We start from the raw sequence: 17,901 nt of genomic DNA on the forward strand, positions 1-17,901 counted from the left end.
ATCAGATCTTAGCTTCTCTATCTGAAGGGCCATCATAACCTCATGTACCCACTGCACAAAAGAGGGGGGATGGGTAGCCCTCCATCTAAAAAGAATTAGTCTGCGGGCTAGCAGTGAAGAGAATGCAATAGCATTTGATTGGTATTTGTTAAGCTTATATTCTTCAGGAGGTACTCCAAATATTGCAATGTATGGATTAGGTTCAATTGTTCTTTGGCAGATTTCTGTATACACATCAAATATTGATGTCCAAAAGGTGTTTAAAGAGTTGCATGACCAGAACATATGTCCCATGGTTGCTGGGGACTGATGACATCTACTGCAGCTAGAGTCAGATGTGTGAAATATTTTTGCAAGATGGGCTTTGGTAAAGTATAAGCGGTGAAAGACTTTGAATTGAATCAAGCGGTGCCGGATACATATGGATGATGAGTATATATGCCTAACAGCTTTATCCCAGGTGGTTTCTGGGATGTCAACACTAAGGTCTTCTTCCCATGCAGTTTTTCTCTTGATTAGTGATGGGGGGTTAATCTGTTGAATAATATTGTAAACTCTGGAGATATGGCCTTTCAGGTTTCCTGGGAGGTGTAGGCATCCTGCTAAGAGTGAATCTGGTGGGAGATGAGGAAAAGTGCTAAAATGTTTCTTAGCAAAGTTTCTCACTTGTAGGTATCTGAAAAAGTGAGTTTGAGGGATGTTGAAGTTCCTGACTAATGTGTCAAATGACACAAAAATGTTATCAACAAAGAGATCTCTGAAAAACAGTATTCCCTGTCTCCTCCAGAATGTGAACGCTGAGTCAATTAGAGATGGGTGGAACAGGGGATTTGATGTCAGAGGAATAGATGTCAGTGTTTGTTTACAATCAAAGTGCCGCCTACATTGAAACCAAATTCGTATTGTGTTATGGACAACTGGGTTTTTAGCACAGCTTTGTGTATTCATCGGGAGATTGGAACTTATGAGAGATACAGGTGAGATAGGAAGGCTAGAATGCAGCTCCATAGTGGCCCAAGTTGGGCCTTCACCAGATTTAAAGGTAGAAAGCCATATGGGTAGTTTCGTAATGTTTGATGACCAATAATAGTGTAGAAAATTTGGCAATGCCAAACCTCCTATTTTCCTTGAACCTTGTAAGTAGGTTTTGTTGATTCGTGCTAGTTTGTTATTCCAAATAAAAGCTGTTATAATTTTGTCAAGTTTCTTAAAAAAAGATTTAGGTAGAAATACTGGAATCATACGGAAGAGATATAAAAATCTAGGAAGCACTGTCATTTTGACAGAGTTAATCCGACCAGCAAGAGAAATAGGGAGAGTCGACCATTGGGTCAGGTCCTGTTTAGTTCGCTCCATTAGGGGGTCAAAATTATTTTTTAGCAAAGCCTTGAAGGTGCGTGTGATCTGTACTCCTAGATAGGTGAAAGAAGTGGATTCCACCTGAAATGGGAGATGATCATAGTCAATATCAATTGCCAGCTGATTAACAGGGAAAAGAAGACTTTTGTCTAGATTCAGCTTGTATCCTGATAGGGTACCAAATGAGCGCAGAATACCCAAAATTATAGGGATAGTGTTTTCTGGCTCAGAAATGTATAAAACAAGATCATCTGCGTACAGTGACACTTTATGACTGATACCGTCTCGCATAATTCCTGAAAAGTCATTATTTGCTCTTAGCGCAATAGCCAAAGGCTCTATAGCTAGGTCAAATAATAAAGGGCTGAGGGGACAGCCCTGGCGGGTACCCCTTTGTAGTGGAAAGTAAGCTGAGGTAGTGTTGTTGGTTCTTACTGATGATACAGGCGAAGAGTATAGGGTCCGAACCCAAGATTGGAAGTACGGACCAAAACCAAACTTATTTAAGATACGGAATAGATATCCCATCTCTACTCGGTCAAAGGCCTTCTCGGCATCTAATGAAACGATAACTTCAGGTGTGACAGTAGAGTGGTCAGAGTGTAGTATGTTAAGCATTCGCCTAACATTGAAAAAGGATTGTCGATTCGTAATAAAACCGGTCTGGTCTGGGTGTACAATGGAAGACATCACTCTCTCAAGACGAAGGGCCAGAGTCTTACTGAGAATTTTATAATCTACATTCAGTAGACTGATTGGACGGTAGGAGCCACACTGTCTGGGGTCCTTGTGTTTTTTTAAGAGTACAGAGATTGTTGCCTGTGTCATTGTTTGCGGGAGTGCCTCTTTGAAATGGGATTCAGAAAACACTGCACATAACAAAGGTATCAGTTTGTCTGAGAAGGCTTTAAAAAACTCAGAAGGGAAGCCGTCAGGGCCTGGGGCTTTTCCACTTTGTAGTGTACTTATGGCCTGAGTAATCTCAAGTTCAGAGATTGGGTTTTCTAAAGCTGTAAGTTGGTCTTGGTCTATAGATGGGATGTCCAAAGTGTCCAGGAATGAGTCTGTATCCAGAGGGTCGGAGGTACACTGGGAGGTGTATAAATTTGAGTAATATTGTTGAAATGCCTCATTAATTTTTGCGTGGTTTGTTAAGATGTGTCCAGATTCATCAACAATTTCTGAAATTACATTCTTACTAATGGATCTCCGTAACTGATGCGCTAGCAGTTTACCAGCTCTGTCACCATGTTCATAGATGTGCTGTCTGGTTCGTAGCATAAGTCTCTCTGTATCACGAATGGATAGTGTATTGAACTGGGACTGAAGGAGAAGTTTTTGCTTAAACAAGTCTGGAGATGGGTTAACGGCATATTGTGCATCCACGCTGGAGATGCGCTCAATTAGCTGTTTTAGTTCTTTATTACGTTCTTTGTTTTTGTAGGAGGAATATGAGATAATTTCCCCACGAAGATAGGCCTTCAGAGATTCCCAGACAGTGGACTTTGCCACCTCTGTGGTATCATTCAGATATATAAAAACATCAATTTTTGCAGTGAACACAGTCATGAACACTTCGTCCGCTAAGAGTGATGTGTCAAATCTCCATACACGCTGAGATGCACATGTTTCTGGAAACACAATATCTAATTGAACAGGGCAATGATCTGAAATTACAATGGCATGGTATTTACAGCGGGATACAAATGGAATAAGAGAGTTGTCTAGCAGAAAATAGTCTATCCTGGAGTAAGTGTGATGTACTGAAGAGAAGAAAGAAAATTGTTTAGACAGAGGGTTGATTCTACGCAGAGGGTCTGACAAGTTATATGTTTGGAGGAAGTTTTTAATTACAGCAGCAGATTTGGGGTGTGCGTTTGGTTTGTTGGGATGTATTTTAGATCTATCTAGGCTTGGTTGTAAAACACAATTCCAGTCGCCACCAAGGATAAGCTGGTGGTTATTCACATCGGGTATCAGTTCTATGAGTTTTGAAAAAAAGTGGGAGTCATCCCAGTTTGGAGCATAAATATTAATTAAGATGACCGCTGTGTTATATATCTTACCGCTTACTATAATGTAGCGCCCATTGCTGTCTGATATAACATTAGTGCACGTGAAAGGCACATTTTTACTTACAAGTATTGCCACACCCCTGGCCTTAGAATTATATTTAGAATGATACACATGAGAGATCCATTTTTTCTTTAGTTTGTCATGTTGTAGTGTTTCAAGATGTGTTTCTTGCAGGAAAGTAATATGTGGATTAAATGTACTCAGATGAGAGAATATCCTGTTACGTTTTGTGATATTATTAAGGCCCTTAACATTCCATGAAATAAATGTGGTAGATGGGACCCTTGTTCCGGGTGGAGTTGCATTGTCATTAGCCATAACCAATACTATGGTGGGGCATAATTGTTAACATTTGGAGGCAAGTGCTGAGAAAACTATAGTAAAACACATAAAAAAATGAGCATGTAACTAAGAATACTCTTGGGAAAATAACATAGACAAATAAAAACAAGCAATGCACACAACATATACCCCCTGACATGTCTTCCCCAGAACTCAAGACAGTCGCCCACCCCCCATATGGTATACAGCCTAACATGTACACCTAGAGATTGCCTACGCTTCTGGTCTAACTAAGCTATCGGTTACCTACCTCGTTGCCCATGACGAGAGATAAAAGAGAGAAGATGTAACAGTTTCCTAACCAAGTCAGCAAACACAATAATTGCAATCCTTTGAGTAGCCCAATAACTGTGCATATTGCACTGTGGAGCAAAAAAAAGGGGGAAAGAAAGAAAGAAAGAAAAGGAGTGCCAATAGTAAAACCAGCCAAGTTTAAAAAAAAAAAAAAAAAAAAAAAAGAAACACTTACTATAGCACGATACACGGCTGGGCATTTCGAAAAAAAAAACATTATGTTAATAATAAAAAAGAGAGTTCTCACCAAGATCAGCCACTGAAAAATAGAAGCAAGTAGCCTAAGTTTGGCTAAGGATACTTATTCCACCGCCTCATTTTGTGGAATTTGGGAGAAGTTCGCCAATGTGTAGTCCATGGCCGCGTTCGGGCAGGCAAAAATCTCTTCTCCAAGTGGAGAAGTGATCCTCAGCTTAGCAGGGTAAACCATCCCGAAACGGACGCGAGGGTGGTGGGGACGTAAAAGTTCTTTAGTGTCTTTAAACGCAGCCCTCCGTTTAACCACAGCCTGCGGTAGATCCGGGAAGATCATTATCTTCTGTCCATCAAACTCGAGAGATGTCGTAGCTGCCGCTTTTTGTAGCACTTCCTGCTGCTCCTGGTGGTAGTGGAATTTGACGATAATAGCTCGTGGCCACTGCGGTTTTGGGCGTGGGCGAGTGTTTCCTTTCGCCGGTTCAGGTTGTAGACTGCGATGTGCCCTATCCAGCGTTGGCACCGCGTCCAACTTCAGGCAGTCTTGAAGTAGTTTGGCCACGGTCTGCGTAGGACGAGGACCCAGCTGAAAAGTTTCTTTGACCCCCAGAATGCGAATGTTGTCTCGGCGCTGTCTGCCTTCGAGGTCTTCGACCTTTTGGCTTAATTTGGACACTTCGTCATTTAGTTTGGCTAGTTGCGCTTCTACATCCACCACTCTGTCAGAGTACTCATTGTTAGCTTCTTCCAAGCTAGTCAGCTGTGCTTCGTGAGCAGCGCAGGCTGATTGCACAGTGTTGATCTCAGCCAAAACTTCATCACGAACTGCTGAGATATTACCTTTTAAGTCCGCTGATAGAGAGTCAATGATTTTGTGCAGCTCTTGATATTTTGAGTCAACTTTTTTGTCCATCGTGTCGATCCTGGCCAATACCTTTTTCTCGGAGTTGGTGATGGCTTCCATTAGCTTGCTTATATCGTCCCCTTGACCGATAGTTTGACTTGGTGTCGGGATAGCACGGTGGCTAGCCGTGGTCGAGGAGCCCCCCTCTTTCTTCGGCATTTTCTGTTGTTAGACCGCACTTGAAATGTTGAAAAAGATGCCCCACGTATGCGGTAGTAGTTTAACTTGCTGACTTGTGATAATTCAAATAAAATTTCAAATTATAAGTTTGAAAAACATTTCACTCTCTCGGAGCACGAATTTACACGTCTTCACATGTCGCTGCTCGAGCGCCCCCCCTCAAACAACTGATTTCTGATTTGTAGTAATAGCAAAAACATTGTTGTTATCCGTGCGCATGTTCTGTAATAATGCCGCTTGCATTCACAGAAAACCAAAGAACAGCAGTGCCTCTTGGCCGAGAAGGATTCAGTGATCTCGAACCTCCAACAGCAGCAGCTGCTGGGAGGAGCCTCGGAGTCCGTCGGCCAAAGATCTCCTCCGCCCCCCAGCCTCATTGACCTCAACTGCTCCCCGCTAGCCAAGAGCCTCATTTCATTTAGCCCGCAACAAGCCTCGCAGTCCTCTGACCAGTCGCACTCCCAGGTCGTTGATGTGCTTCAAGCGGAGCTGGCCAAGGAGAAGGATGCTTGCGAGGAGGCGCGGGGCCTTGCTGAGCAACTGCAGCGGCAGGTGGACAGCATGGAGGGACACCGCCAAGGCCTGGAGACCAAGCTGGCCGAGCTGCAGTCCGAACTCAGCAGGGCTGAGAGCCACGCCACTGAGGCACAGCAGTACAAGGTTGGAGGGGTTTCTTTAGTGACTGTATGCAAGTGTGCATACCATACAGTCGTGTGAGGAAATTGGGACTCCATTCATTGTTTATGAAACTATGTTCACACATCTATGTCCAATTGTGTTTTTATGCATTCATGGGGGAGAAAGTGTATTTTTGTTGTTGTTTAACAACGGTTAAATCACTTTCTTTCCCATAAATGCGTAAAACCATGATTGGACTCGATGTGATTTTGGTATGATGGCATGCAGTTGATTTGGATGCTCTCTTGCATTTTTAAAAACAAATTAATATTGATGTGTCCATATGTTCTTTGAAACATACATGTTTTCATATGGCGTCCTAATGTTTTCGCATGACTTGGTGATATGCTGGATGTCTCATTTTTGTTGGATTTGTTCAATGTGTGTAATGTGCTGTTAAACACTAACATTTCTTTCGAGATCAATAAGATATCTACTCTCCTCTATTCTGCTCTGCTCTATTCTATTCTACAATTCTCTACTCTACAAGGTGGAGAAGGACGAGCTGAACCGAGAGATGGCCAGGTTACACTGCCAGGTGGACGAGCTCCAGAAACGCCTCCGAGACGAGGAGGAAACGTCACGCCTGCTGCGCTCCAGACACGAGTCGGACATCTCGAACTACGACCTCCGTCTGCAGACGCTGCAGGAGGAGAGAGAGATGGACCTGGCCCAGCTTGCCGAGAGTCACGAGACGGCTCTCAAACAACTGCAGGCCCAGCACGACGACGACGTCCAGCAGATTAGGAACCTCCTTGAACAGGTTCAAGGACAGTGCTCCCAACTCGACCTTTCACCTCACCGCGGTGCCTCGGAGGATTCGATCGAACGGGTCAGCCAGATGAAGGCCTCCAAAGAGCAGCAGAACCAGGATCTCGCCAGCGAGGGTTCCTCAAAGCCAGAAGCCGTAACCAGCAACGGTTCCCTAATGACAGACCTCTGTCTGGACACCTCTGTCTCTGAAGAGCCGGTGCCCCTCATGGAGATGTATTTGGCCCGTGCTGATCCGCACAACAGCTCCTGGGCGGACGAGAGCATCGAGCAGCACAGCCTGTTGGAGACTTCCGGTCAGTTCGAGCTCAACAGCGAAATCATTGAGGGTGGAGAGCTGAGTGTTTTCGACGACACAGAGAACGGCGCTGCCGACCTCACTGGAGGGGCTTTGTCCTCCGTGGGAGACGCGGACAACCTCGTTACGGAGATAGGGGAGTCATCAACTTCCCATGAGATGGACCTGGGCAAGGAGTTGCTACTGCAGCAGTGTCAAGAGCTGAGCGATCAGCTGGAGCAGCGGGACAGGCAGCTGGAGATACTGGAGGAGGAGGTGCGGCGCTCTGCCGAGGAGGTGGCCGAGGCACGGGACCGCTGGAGCAAGGCGTCGGAGGAGCTGGAAGCACTGCAGTGGGAGCTGGAAGAGGAGAAGGAGCGGAGGAGCAAATACGAGGAGGAGGTGAAGGAGGAGCGGGCAAAGATGTCCAAGGCCTCAGAGAAGTTGCAGGAGGAGCTGGAGAAGAGGGGCGACGCCTCTGAGGAGCTGGCAGAAGCTCAAGCTCGTTGCAACAAAGCCTTGGAGGAGGTGAAGGAGGAGCGGGAGAGGAGGACCAAGGTCTCTCAGGAGCTGGACGAGGAGAGGCAGAAGAGGAGCAAAGCCTCAAAGGAGCTGCAGGCCCTGCAGTGTGAACTGGACAACGAACGGGAGAGGAGGACAAAGTTCGAGGAGGTGCTGAGCGAGACAGAACACGAGCAGGACAACCTGAGGAATAAGATCAGCTTCCTGGAGAACCTGCAGCAGGAACTGGTCCACACAAAGAACAGAACCAACTCGGAGGGCAAGACCATCTGCCTGTCGGGAGAGGACCTGATCCGGGAGCTGAAGGAGGAGCGGGTCCAGTTGCTGTACCAGCTCCGGCTCCAAGAGCAGCTGGTGCGAGACGTCCAGGAGAAGAAGCTGGCGGGAGACACCGTGAGCAGCGAGGTGCAGGCCATCTTCGGGCGTCAGCTCTCCTTCCTGCACACCCAGAGAGACCAGCTGCTTGTACAGTTGGACGGCCAGCGGGAGAAAAACGAGAGTAGCTCACTGCTGCTGCAGCAGAAGAATCAGGAGGTGGACGCTGCCCACAAGGAGCTCCAGCAGCTGGCTGTGCAGTTGCAGGAGAGCGGGGAGAAGATTCAGGTCTTGGAGCAAGAGAAGGAAGACCTGAAGAGCAAGCTAGCGTGCCTTAAGCAGAACCTGACCAACCTGGAGGAGGCGCAGACTCACGCAGCCCTGGAGAAGGCCAGTCAGGATCGACGAATCCAGGCTCTGGAGGACCAGGTCCAGAGCATGGAGAGCGTTCTGGAATCGGAACTCGAGGACTTCCAGAACCAGCTGGAGGCCAGGTATTCCGAGCTGGAGAAGGCAAACAGTCTTCTGGAGAAGGCAGAGGGGGAGCGCATGGAGAAGGAGAAGGAGCTGGTTGAGGTCAGGCAGACCCTGGAGGAGCTCCGGGAACAGCACAGGGAGGAGGTGCTGCAGCTACTGCAGAAGGAGGAGAAGGCATGCAACCAGCTGAGGAGACGGCATGAGGAGGAGCGGGAGATGCTGAAGGCCAGCGTCCATACAAAGGTTGGTTGGTTTGGATTGTATAGTTTGGTTGTTCTTCTATTCAGGTTCCTGTTAGCTTCTGCAAAGGAGCAGCTATTATTGAAGGGTTTCACTTCATTATGATAAATGCAATGTAGGAATTACACGGAAGTGAGATGGGGAACACAGAAGATGTAGTGACATGAGCTGTTGTAGAGGTAAACCAAAAGATTTTTATTGCACAGGGAATTTCAAATGCCACAAAGCCTAAGGGTATATGGTATCTTTAATCATTCAAGATTCAAAAAAATCCAGTTGCTTACAACAACATGACCTGGATGCATGATGCATCTTCATAGATCCAAAATCAGTTGTTCTTGATGAAGTTTCTTTTTTTTTGGTTCCAGATTGATGATCTCAACACTGAGATGGATGACCGGTTGTCTGAGCTGAGGATCGAGTTGGAAGAAGAGCACAGGAAACAAGTCTGCATGATCAAACAGGTCAGTGAAAAGATCAAAGGGCATCCTATCAATATACATGTACAGTATGTAGCTTAAGCTAAGAATACCCCCACAATGCTTTGCACAGGCATTCTCTCCTGAACTGCAGTAATCTCCTCAGTTCTCCAAAGTAAATTCAGTCCTCATTTAAAAGCACAGGTTTTGTTCTTCCTGGCAAATTCAGCAAAGCTTCATGCTCGTTCATACCTGTGCGTCTTCCACCCTATTAAGGTGCATGAGCGTGAGCACCAGAGAGGCATGTCTGCGCTGTCCGCTGAGCACCGGGACGCGCTGGACAAGCTGAGGGAGGAGCTGACTGGAGAACTGCGGGAGAGCATGGAGGAAGCCCACCAGGCTGAGTTGCAGCAGACACAGGTAGCCATCACTAGATGACAGTATATTACATTACATTGCATGATACCAGGCAGAGTTGCAGCAGACACAGGTAGATTACAACACATTACATTGCACAACACCCAAGGCAGAGATGCAGTAGGCAGTTAGACCAGGTAGATGCTGCATGCACAGGCAGCCATCATCACAGTACTCTGTTGCGGCATTAAATTACACGGCAGAGGCTTTTTTTGTAAAAGAGTTCAAGACTATAACCTTCTCTTACTGCCGACAGACCCAACAGACCCTGGAGATGGAGGCGTTGCGCCTGAGCCTGGCCAACATGCACGCGGCGCAGCTGGAGCTGACGCAGGCCAACATGCAGAAGGAGCGCGAGGCGGCGCTGAGCGAACTGCAGGGGGCGCTGCGGGACAAGTGGGCTCAGGAGAGCGCCATGCTGCAGACGCGACAGCAGTTTGAACTGGAGAGACTACGGCAAGACAAGGGCACACAGGAAGAGAGGATACAGCAGCAGCACCAGAGACAGATGGGTAAGGGATGAGATGAGGGTACATTCTAATAATCTAACTCCCATCCTTGACCTGTGCTTGTCGACTTGCGCTTCACTCACGCCCCACCTCCATGGATAGTTCATAGTGCTTTCAGAACAGTGGTGTAGTCTACTTTTTAATGGTGGGTATGCTGTATATTTGAGTATTTTTGAAGTGGGTATACTGTATATATTTTTGCTATTCAAAACAGTGGATCAATCAATTTTAAGTGGGTATACTGAAATCCCTGAAATTTAGAAGTGGGTATACTCCGTATACCCGCGTTCCATGTAGACTACACCACTGTTTCAGAATCAGATTAAGAAACAACTACCATGGAACTTAGAGCTTGAAGTATGAAGTATGAAGTATGAATTTGTGTCATACAAATAAAATGAGTATTAATCCTGATCATTATTGTTTATCCATGTGTGGCTTTCCAGATGACCTGAAGGCTGAGTGGGAGAAGCGCCTGTCGGAAGAGAAGGCTTCTGCAGAACAGCTCCAGGCTAGCCAAATACAGGTGCGTTACATAGTATTGTGTCGTAACAAATTCACAGCTGAGTCACTTGTACCAGATGGAACTACTGCTATTGTTAGAAATTCACACTTGAATCATTTGTACTGGTACTGTTGCGGTTATGAAACATGGCTGTTTGACTCACCTGTAATGGCTTAAATTCTTTGCTGATGCCGAGCTCTGGTTTAATGGGAATCTTCAAATGCTGATCTGACTCCTCTCATCCTCCTCTCTTCATCCTCTCCTCCTCGTCCTCTCTCAGGACTTGAAGGCCCAGTATGCCCTGGAGGCCGAGCGACTCCAGGGTGAGCTCCAGGCCTGTGTGCAGGAGGCCCAGAAGAGACTGGCCGAGACCCAGGCGGCACTCACCGATGCCCAGGCAGCTCTGGCTGAGGCTCGGGGCCACGTGGAGGAGGTGGAGACCTCCAGAGAGCAGGAGGTGCAGAGGCTGGAGCAGGAGCTCACCCAGGCCTGCACGGACAGGGACAACGCTGCCCGTGAGTAGTCACTCTGCCTTTGTGAAGACAGTCGTACCGAGATTATGTGACCAAAAGCTTTTTACAGACAGAATGTTTTGGACAAGTGAGATGAGGCTTATTGGCATAATTGGATTCGATCCGTTTTCTCCGTTATTAACGTTTAAAAATGTATATCGTTGTTTGTAGGAGCCATCGAAGAACTGGTAGCCAGCCATAAGGTGGTGGTGGAGGAGGAGCGCGGTCGCTGTCAACAGCTGGAGGAGACGGCCAATCAGCTACAGCAGCAGGTCAGTGATGTCACTTCCTGTAGAACACTCAACCCGCCTCAGGCCAAATGTAAAACACTTGGCTAATGGTGTTGCTGGTAGTCAACATAAATAATACACTACGACACATGCACATAGTAATAAATAAATGCATGTATACCTTGTACTAACTTAGCTCCTGTGTAAAACTGGTCTCTACCTAGAGTCATTATAATGGAGGTTACTTTTAAAGCACTTGGGTGCTATACTACTAATGTACTGAATGATGTAAAAGCTGAAGCATATTGAACCTTTGCCCCACTGCCCCTGTAGATGAAAGCTGGCTCTCGGGCTGCTTTGAAGCCAGAGCACCCTGCCAGCATGGATTCTCACTGTGTGTGCTTGTTTGATCCCCCCCCCTCTATATCCATGTGTGTGTGTGTCAGGTGGAGAAGCTCCAGTCTGAGTGTGCGGATGTGAAGGCCAGTTCTCAGCAGGAGGTGTCGCAGCTCTGGGCCCAGCTGGAGGCCATGAGGAGCAGCCGACAGGAGCTCGGAGGTGAGCAGGGGTTTGAGGGAGTGGTGGTTTACTGTGTGTTTGGGAGGTTAGGGTGGGGGCAAGTGGTGGTTTAGTTTGAGTGGGGGGGTAGTGGTAAAAGCTGGGCTCAAACTACACCACTTTAAAATTGCAGCAGGTTGCGCCGTACACACATAGTAGGGCTGTGCAATATATCGTATTTATATCGCGATATCAATATTCATCATATATCGTGATATCAATATCAAAATTCATATATCGTGATATTTTGTCATTTGCAACGCTACGGTGCAGTATGGCAGCCAAGGGATTAAGCAAAACGCAGGGGTGGTACATCAGAACTAGAAAAATAGACAAGAAAAATAGATTCTCAAGTCTTGCGCTCTCCTCAAGTCTATATTCACGCAGACTTACTAGACATTCTGCTACTAGAAAGCACTAGAAACTAGAAAGCCATTATGCATGCCACTCCACTACGATAATAGTGGCGGGGGTTGAGAATTTTGTATATATCGCTTAAAATATCGTGACATCAATATTTGCAGAAAATATCGTGATATTGTTTTTTTCCAATATCGAGCAGCCCTAACACACAGAATCGCAACTGTCAATCTTATCTCTGATTGTAAACACAAGACTATAGCCGGCATTCTATTTCGAGTCGTGACAGTCAAACAGTGTTTGATATCTACAATTCGTGGTTGGCAACAACTTTCAACAAATGCGTTGGTTAAGAACAAATCCTTTGTTTTCTCCAAACCACTGGGCCTCTCCTCATGAGGGCTAAAGGTATTTCCAGTCATTGACATCTTTCTATTTGTCTTCCTTTCCTCCTCCTCTCCTCTACTCCTCTCGCTTCCCTCCCTCTCTCCTTCTCTCCTTTTGTCCTTGTCTCCTCCTCACCTTCTGTCCCTCTCCATTCCTCTCCTCTTCTCTCCTCCATGCATCTCTCCCTCCCTCTCTCCTTGTCCATTGCTCTCTTCCTCTCTTTTTCCATTCCTCTCCGGCTCTCCTCCCTCCCTCTCTCCTCTCGTCCTCTCCTCCTCAGAGCTGAAGGAGCAGCTGGTGCTGCGCTCCTCTCGTGTGGAGGACATCGAGCGGCTGAAGCAGGAGTTTTCCCAGCAGAGGAGAGACCTGCAGCAACACAACGAGTCGGAGCTGGAGAGCCTGCGGGGCTACTTTGAGCAGCGGCTACGCAACACTGAGGAGAGCCACCGCGAGGAGATCGCCCTGTTGCAGCTGCGCCTCATAGAGGGAGCACTGGAGGAGTCCGTCATGAAGACGGCAGAGTCCAGGTGAGGTGGAGAGAGAGATTTGTAAGGGGGGAAAAGGAGAGAAAAAAGGATGGAGAAAGAGAGAGTAGAGATTGAGGAGAGCCACGAGTGGACATTGCACTGCTGCCATGAGACATGAGTGTTAAGAATCGTTTGGAAACTGATCAACACAAGGCCACGCGCACAAGGGATGGGACTGAAAACATGGCTAAATATAATGCTTTAAGACCTTAAAACACATATTGTAAATCAGACTTTTTAAGGGCCCTATTGGGATAATGTAAAGAATCGAAGGTGAAGGTTGATGGGAGTTGAACAAGGAAAGGGATGTCTGAGTCAAAGAGGGTGGAGTTTATACTAAAGACCAGGGCTGGGTATTGGCAAAGGGTTCACGATTCGATGCGCATCACGATACACATGCCACGATGCGATTCTATCACGATGCATTGCGATTCATGTACTACTGTGATGCATTGCGATATTTACTTCAATAAATGTGTAAAATACAGCTTATTTGTCAGTTGCTGTGTAGCTTTCAGTTCATTCTATTTAAGCATTCTATCATCTGGGAGAGAGCTTACATCACAACAGAAATATTACCTATTCTCTACTGAACAAAATAACCCGTGGCAAATCGAATTTTATTGTTATCAAATAATCAATTGTCATGAATCCATGCAGTATATTGAGAAAATAAGTATCACGATACCTTGTCATGAATCGATGCATTGTATCGTGACAGTAAGTATCGCGATGCATCGATATGACGATTACTTTGCACACCCCTACTAAAGACCAGACAATTGAAGGCACAGGGAGTTAGCAGAAATGCTAAAAGCATGCTTCTGTGACCTACTGATGGCTAGTCTATCCTCTCCTAGTTTCCCATCTAACTTGCTGCTCTGTTGTGTCTCCTAGTTTCTTGTCTGAGGTGAAGGCAGATGAAGACAAGACTGACATGCTGGCAGAAATCACCCAACAGCTGGAGAAACACAAGGTAAATTAAAGTAATGATTTATAATTACACACAATTGAATGTTTCCTATTCTTAGGAAGTTGCCGAAAGCAAAAAGCATTTGCGTTGTAGTAGTACAAAGCAGAAACCATGAAGCATATTTTATGTAGAACTTGTATATTGAACTTGCATGTGGTTGTTTGCATTTCTCTGTTTGCTGCGAGCGTGCACTGATGGTGTTACCAGTTGAACCGGCTAGGTGTTGACAGACACAGTAGGTCAGCCAATGCTGTTCAGTCTTGGAGCAGGAATGCAGTCATGCAAGACCCTTGTTTTGAAAAATGCCCTTTTGTGTTTCCGTTCTCTGTGTGGGTGTGTGTATTTGCTTCTGTGTATACATGTATGCCTGTGAATGTTTGGCTACTTGGGTGCTTGTGTGTGGTGTCCTGTTGTGTCTGGCTGTGTGTGTGTGTGTGTGTGTGCGTGTGTGTGTTTTGTTGTGTCTGGCTGTGTGTGTGTGTGTGTGTGTGTGTATGTATGCAGGAGGAGCTGGACTCGTTGCGTGTCAGCCTAGAGGAGCGTCACGGTCGTGAGTTGGAGCTGCTGCGCTCCAGCATGGCTCTGGCCCAGCGTGAGGAGCTGCTGCAGGTCCGCACCGACCTCACCGACCGCTACTTCGCCGAGATCAACGAGCTCAAGAACAAACACTCGCTGGAGCTGGAGCAGCTACGCGCCCGCCTGTCAGAGAGCCACGTCAAAGGTGAGGTCTGAGACCTGAGTTGGGCTCAAGTGCTGTCTCAAGAGCACCATCTCCTCAAAGGACTTGCTTTCTCAAGGGAATGTATCATTTCAAACTTTTATAAGGAGCCACTTAACATTCGAGACTGTGAATGTAAGGTCTTGTCTGTCTTTTCAAAGGACCTCAGTACAAGCCATGCAAATCATTGGGCTTTCAAATTATTTTAGAGTTTATAGTGGATTTGGGGAACTGAACCCGGTTCCAGTGTGGGATAGATAGTGATGTTGACTCTTTAAGGACCAGTTCAGTCAATTTCAATATGCTGTTATACTGCTCACGCTATCCTTGACTTATCAGTACCAGGTGATGCCACATTTTTCGACTAAGCCCTTTCCGAGATATGAGCTATTCTAATGGGGGCAGCGTTTGTTTACATTTTTTCAAAAATTCACATTGGCCTACTCCAAATATTTTCCCAAAAGGTACCGCTGTTTGCTAGTTGTCTGCTGATGTTGTATAACCTTTCGGATGTTTTTGGGAATAAATTAGTGGTGGGCCGTTATCGGCGTTAACGTGCTGCGACAATGTGAGACTCTTATCGCGCGATAAAGAAAATATCGCACGTTAATCTATACTCAAAATATGGCTTTGGAGTTTGGGTATGCACGTCACCACAGCGCTTGATTGACAAACGCTTTCAGACTGCGCCCCAGTCGCTTCTCCTCTCCACCTGTTGCTATCAGCAGACCTAAATATGAACAGGGTTTGCATGCTGAAAACATTAATCTCTCTGCCGTGGTAGGTGTTGTTTGAGTGTTTTTTCATAAATGGTAGACTAAAGAGACGTTATTGTTTGAGGTGAAGCATAGGGAGACATTGTGTGAGTAACCTATCAGCCCGACATAGCCTACATTTCCTCATGGAACACATAAACATTGCATGGACTACATAAACAACTTCCAGAAATCTTGCCTGTGCCATAATTGCAAAACATTCCGTGTGATATGCATTTTGGAGATTGTCAAACTGAAACTGTCTACTCTCGCTGAATGTTTGTGTAATTGTGTTGTGATCACGCATTTGCGAGATACAACAGACGGTAATAATAAACCTCGCGGTTGCCGCGCTTGATTTTTTTTTTTTCAAACTGAATTCATTTCAAGTTCTTACTCCTCGAGAATTTTAACTCTGAGAACAACTGTCGGGTCCCCAAAGGCCAGTGCTGTAGGTTCTAGAAATCCAGCCTGGAGCTGTGGGCTGCTGTGCGCAGAGCTCCTCCCTCTCTTAAAGGAGCGGCTGCTCTTTTTAACAGTCAGTGGCAGATCTCTCTCTCTCTCTCTCTCTCTCTCTCTCTCTCTCTCTCTCTCTCTCTCTCTCTCTCTCTCTCTCTCTCTCTCTCTCTCTCTCTCTCTCTCTCTCTCTCTCTCTCTCCCCATTAGAAATGCTGAATTGTTGAGGTCATTTTGTTTAAATAGCCTAATTGTTTGATAGATTTATCTGTAGGGTCTATTCGCCTATACAACTTATAGCACTGTTCATTCTGAAATTTCAGTATCTTATAACTGTAAATGCTTCCTAACATATTTGACACACTTTACAAATATTGCAGTGATTTTTTTCATCACCAAGTATCAACATGACCATTTTTTCAAGATGAGATTCATTTGAGAAAAAAGAGATGAGCTCTGATCTAATGTGCCATCTTTCTTAAGAAACCCCAAGGTTTTTTTCGGCATTATTTCGCTAGCGTGCCTATTCTGAATGAGCCATTTTGATATAGATTAATCTAGATTAATCTAGATTAATTTCATAATTACAGTGAGATTAATCTAGATTAAAAAAATTAATCTATGACCACCCCTAGATTAAATACAAATGTTTTTTTGAAATGTAAACAAAGCGCTGCCCCCATTACCATGACCAAGATCTCGGAAAAGGCTGAAGGAAAAAAAAAAAAACCTCAGGTGCTGACAAGTCAACAGTAGTGTGAGCATTACAACTGCATGTTGAAATTGACTGAACTGGTCCTTTAACTAGGTTAAATGCATATTGATTGTGGTATTGACCTATACTGGTGATATTAACCTTTGCCTCTCTCTTTTTCCTCTCTCCTCTCCTCCTCCAGAGATCACGCGTCTGCGTCTGCAGTGTGCGCAGGAGGTGGCCAGGCAGGTGGAGGCTGAGCTGGATCAGCGTGGTGAGGAGCTGGGCAGGGAGCAGGAGGCGCGCCTGGCGGAGCTGGAGAGGGAGGCCCACCGCCTGCTGGCTCTGGAGGCGCGCATCGCCCAGCTCACCCAGCAACACGTCCAGGAGCTGGAGCGCCTGGCAACCTCGCATCAGGACCAGCTGCAGCAGGCTGAGGCCAAGGTCAGTAGAATAGGGCATCTCCTATCTCTAGTAGGCCAGTAGGGCAGTAGAACGGGCCCTTATTACAAATCGCCTTTTAGCTTTGAGGGCAAGGTCAGTAGACCAGTCTCTTTTATTACAGACGTCACCTGTCAGTTTTGACCTTGACCTTAATCACACCGCCTCACCTGATCTTTTCACCTCAGCTCTATTTGCACATCTCACAAAAGGATCCATCACACATCTCACTTTTGACCTTTTGGATGATGACACTGTTTAGGATGAAAACTTTAATTTCTCGTCCCTCTTGTAGCTGAAAGAGGGCTTTGCGGAGCGGCTGCGTGTTGGTGTGGAGGAGGCGCGAGGAGAGGAGCAGAGGCGTCTCCAGCAGGAGGCCCAGGAGCAGCAGGCTCTACTCCGCTCCGAGCTGCAGAGCCAGTGGCAGCAGCAGAGGAAGGAGCTGGAGGAGCAGTGGGGCCAGGAGAGGGGAGCACTGGAGGAGAAGCTGCAGCAGGTGAATAGTGATGGGGGCAGTGTGGCTGAATTGGGAAGGAGTTGCTCTTGGTTTTCTAACTGTAGTTGATGCTCGGTACCTAAATAGGTAAGTCACTTAAGCATGAAAAACATCAATCTGGTACATGATTTGCGTTCATGCTTTACAATCATCATTCTGTATTCCTATGTTAATTTGTGGGCTCTTGGAACCATCGGAATCAGCATCAGAATGCTGGATTTTTGCCACTAGTAAATTTTGGAGTTCAAGTTATCCACGTGTGCTGCAGTAAATCTGAGACAGCATCCGAGTGCCAGATTTTTACAGGTAGTAAA

The 17,901-nt window shown here is 46.2% G+C and overlaps 1 protein-coding gene across 6 annotated transcripts in view; it reads left to right on the forward strand.

Annotated features, from left to right (window-relative positions):
* Positions 1-17,901, forward strand: part of pcnt (pericentrin) — an 81,602-nt gene that overhangs the window by 15,521 nt on the left and 48,180 nt on the right. For all 6 annotated transcript variants that reach the window (XM_063211542.1, XM_063211539.1, XM_063211543.1 and 3 more), the window contains exons 6-19: positions 5,600-6,010; positions 6,519-8,633; positions 8,999-9,094; positions 9,326-9,469; positions 9,723-9,978; positions 10,422-10,501; positions 10,761-10,995; positions 11,164-11,264; positions 11,669-11,780; positions 12,808-13,054; positions 13,952-14,030; positions 14,532-14,748; positions 16,853-17,094; positions 17,387-17,587. In XM_063211542.1, the coding sequence (XP_063067612.1) occupies positions 5,600-6,010; positions 6,519-8,633; positions 8,999-9,094; positions 9,326-9,469; positions 9,723-9,978; positions 10,422-10,501; positions 10,761-10,995; positions 11,164-11,264; positions 11,669-11,780; positions 12,808-13,054; positions 13,952-14,030; positions 14,532-14,748; positions 16,853-17,094; positions 17,387-17,587 (4,536 nt within the window). The remainder of the gene's footprint in view (positions 1-5,599; positions 6,011-6,518; positions 8,634-8,998; positions 9,095-9,325; positions 9,470-9,722; positions 9,979-10,421; positions 10,502-10,760; positions 10,996-11,163; positions 11,265-11,668; positions 11,781-12,807; positions 13,055-13,951; positions 14,031-14,531; positions 14,749-16,852; positions 17,095-17,386; positions 17,588-17,901) is intronic.

The sequence above is a fragment of the Engraulis encrasicolus genome, chromosome 12 (genome assembly GCF_034702125.1).
Source record: "Engraulis encrasicolus isolate BLACKSEA-1 chromosome 12, IST_EnEncr_1.0, whole genome shotgun sequence".
Taxonomy (NCBI): domain Eukaryota; kingdom Metazoa; phylum Chordata; class Actinopteri; order Clupeiformes; family Engraulidae; genus Engraulis; species Engraulis encrasicolus.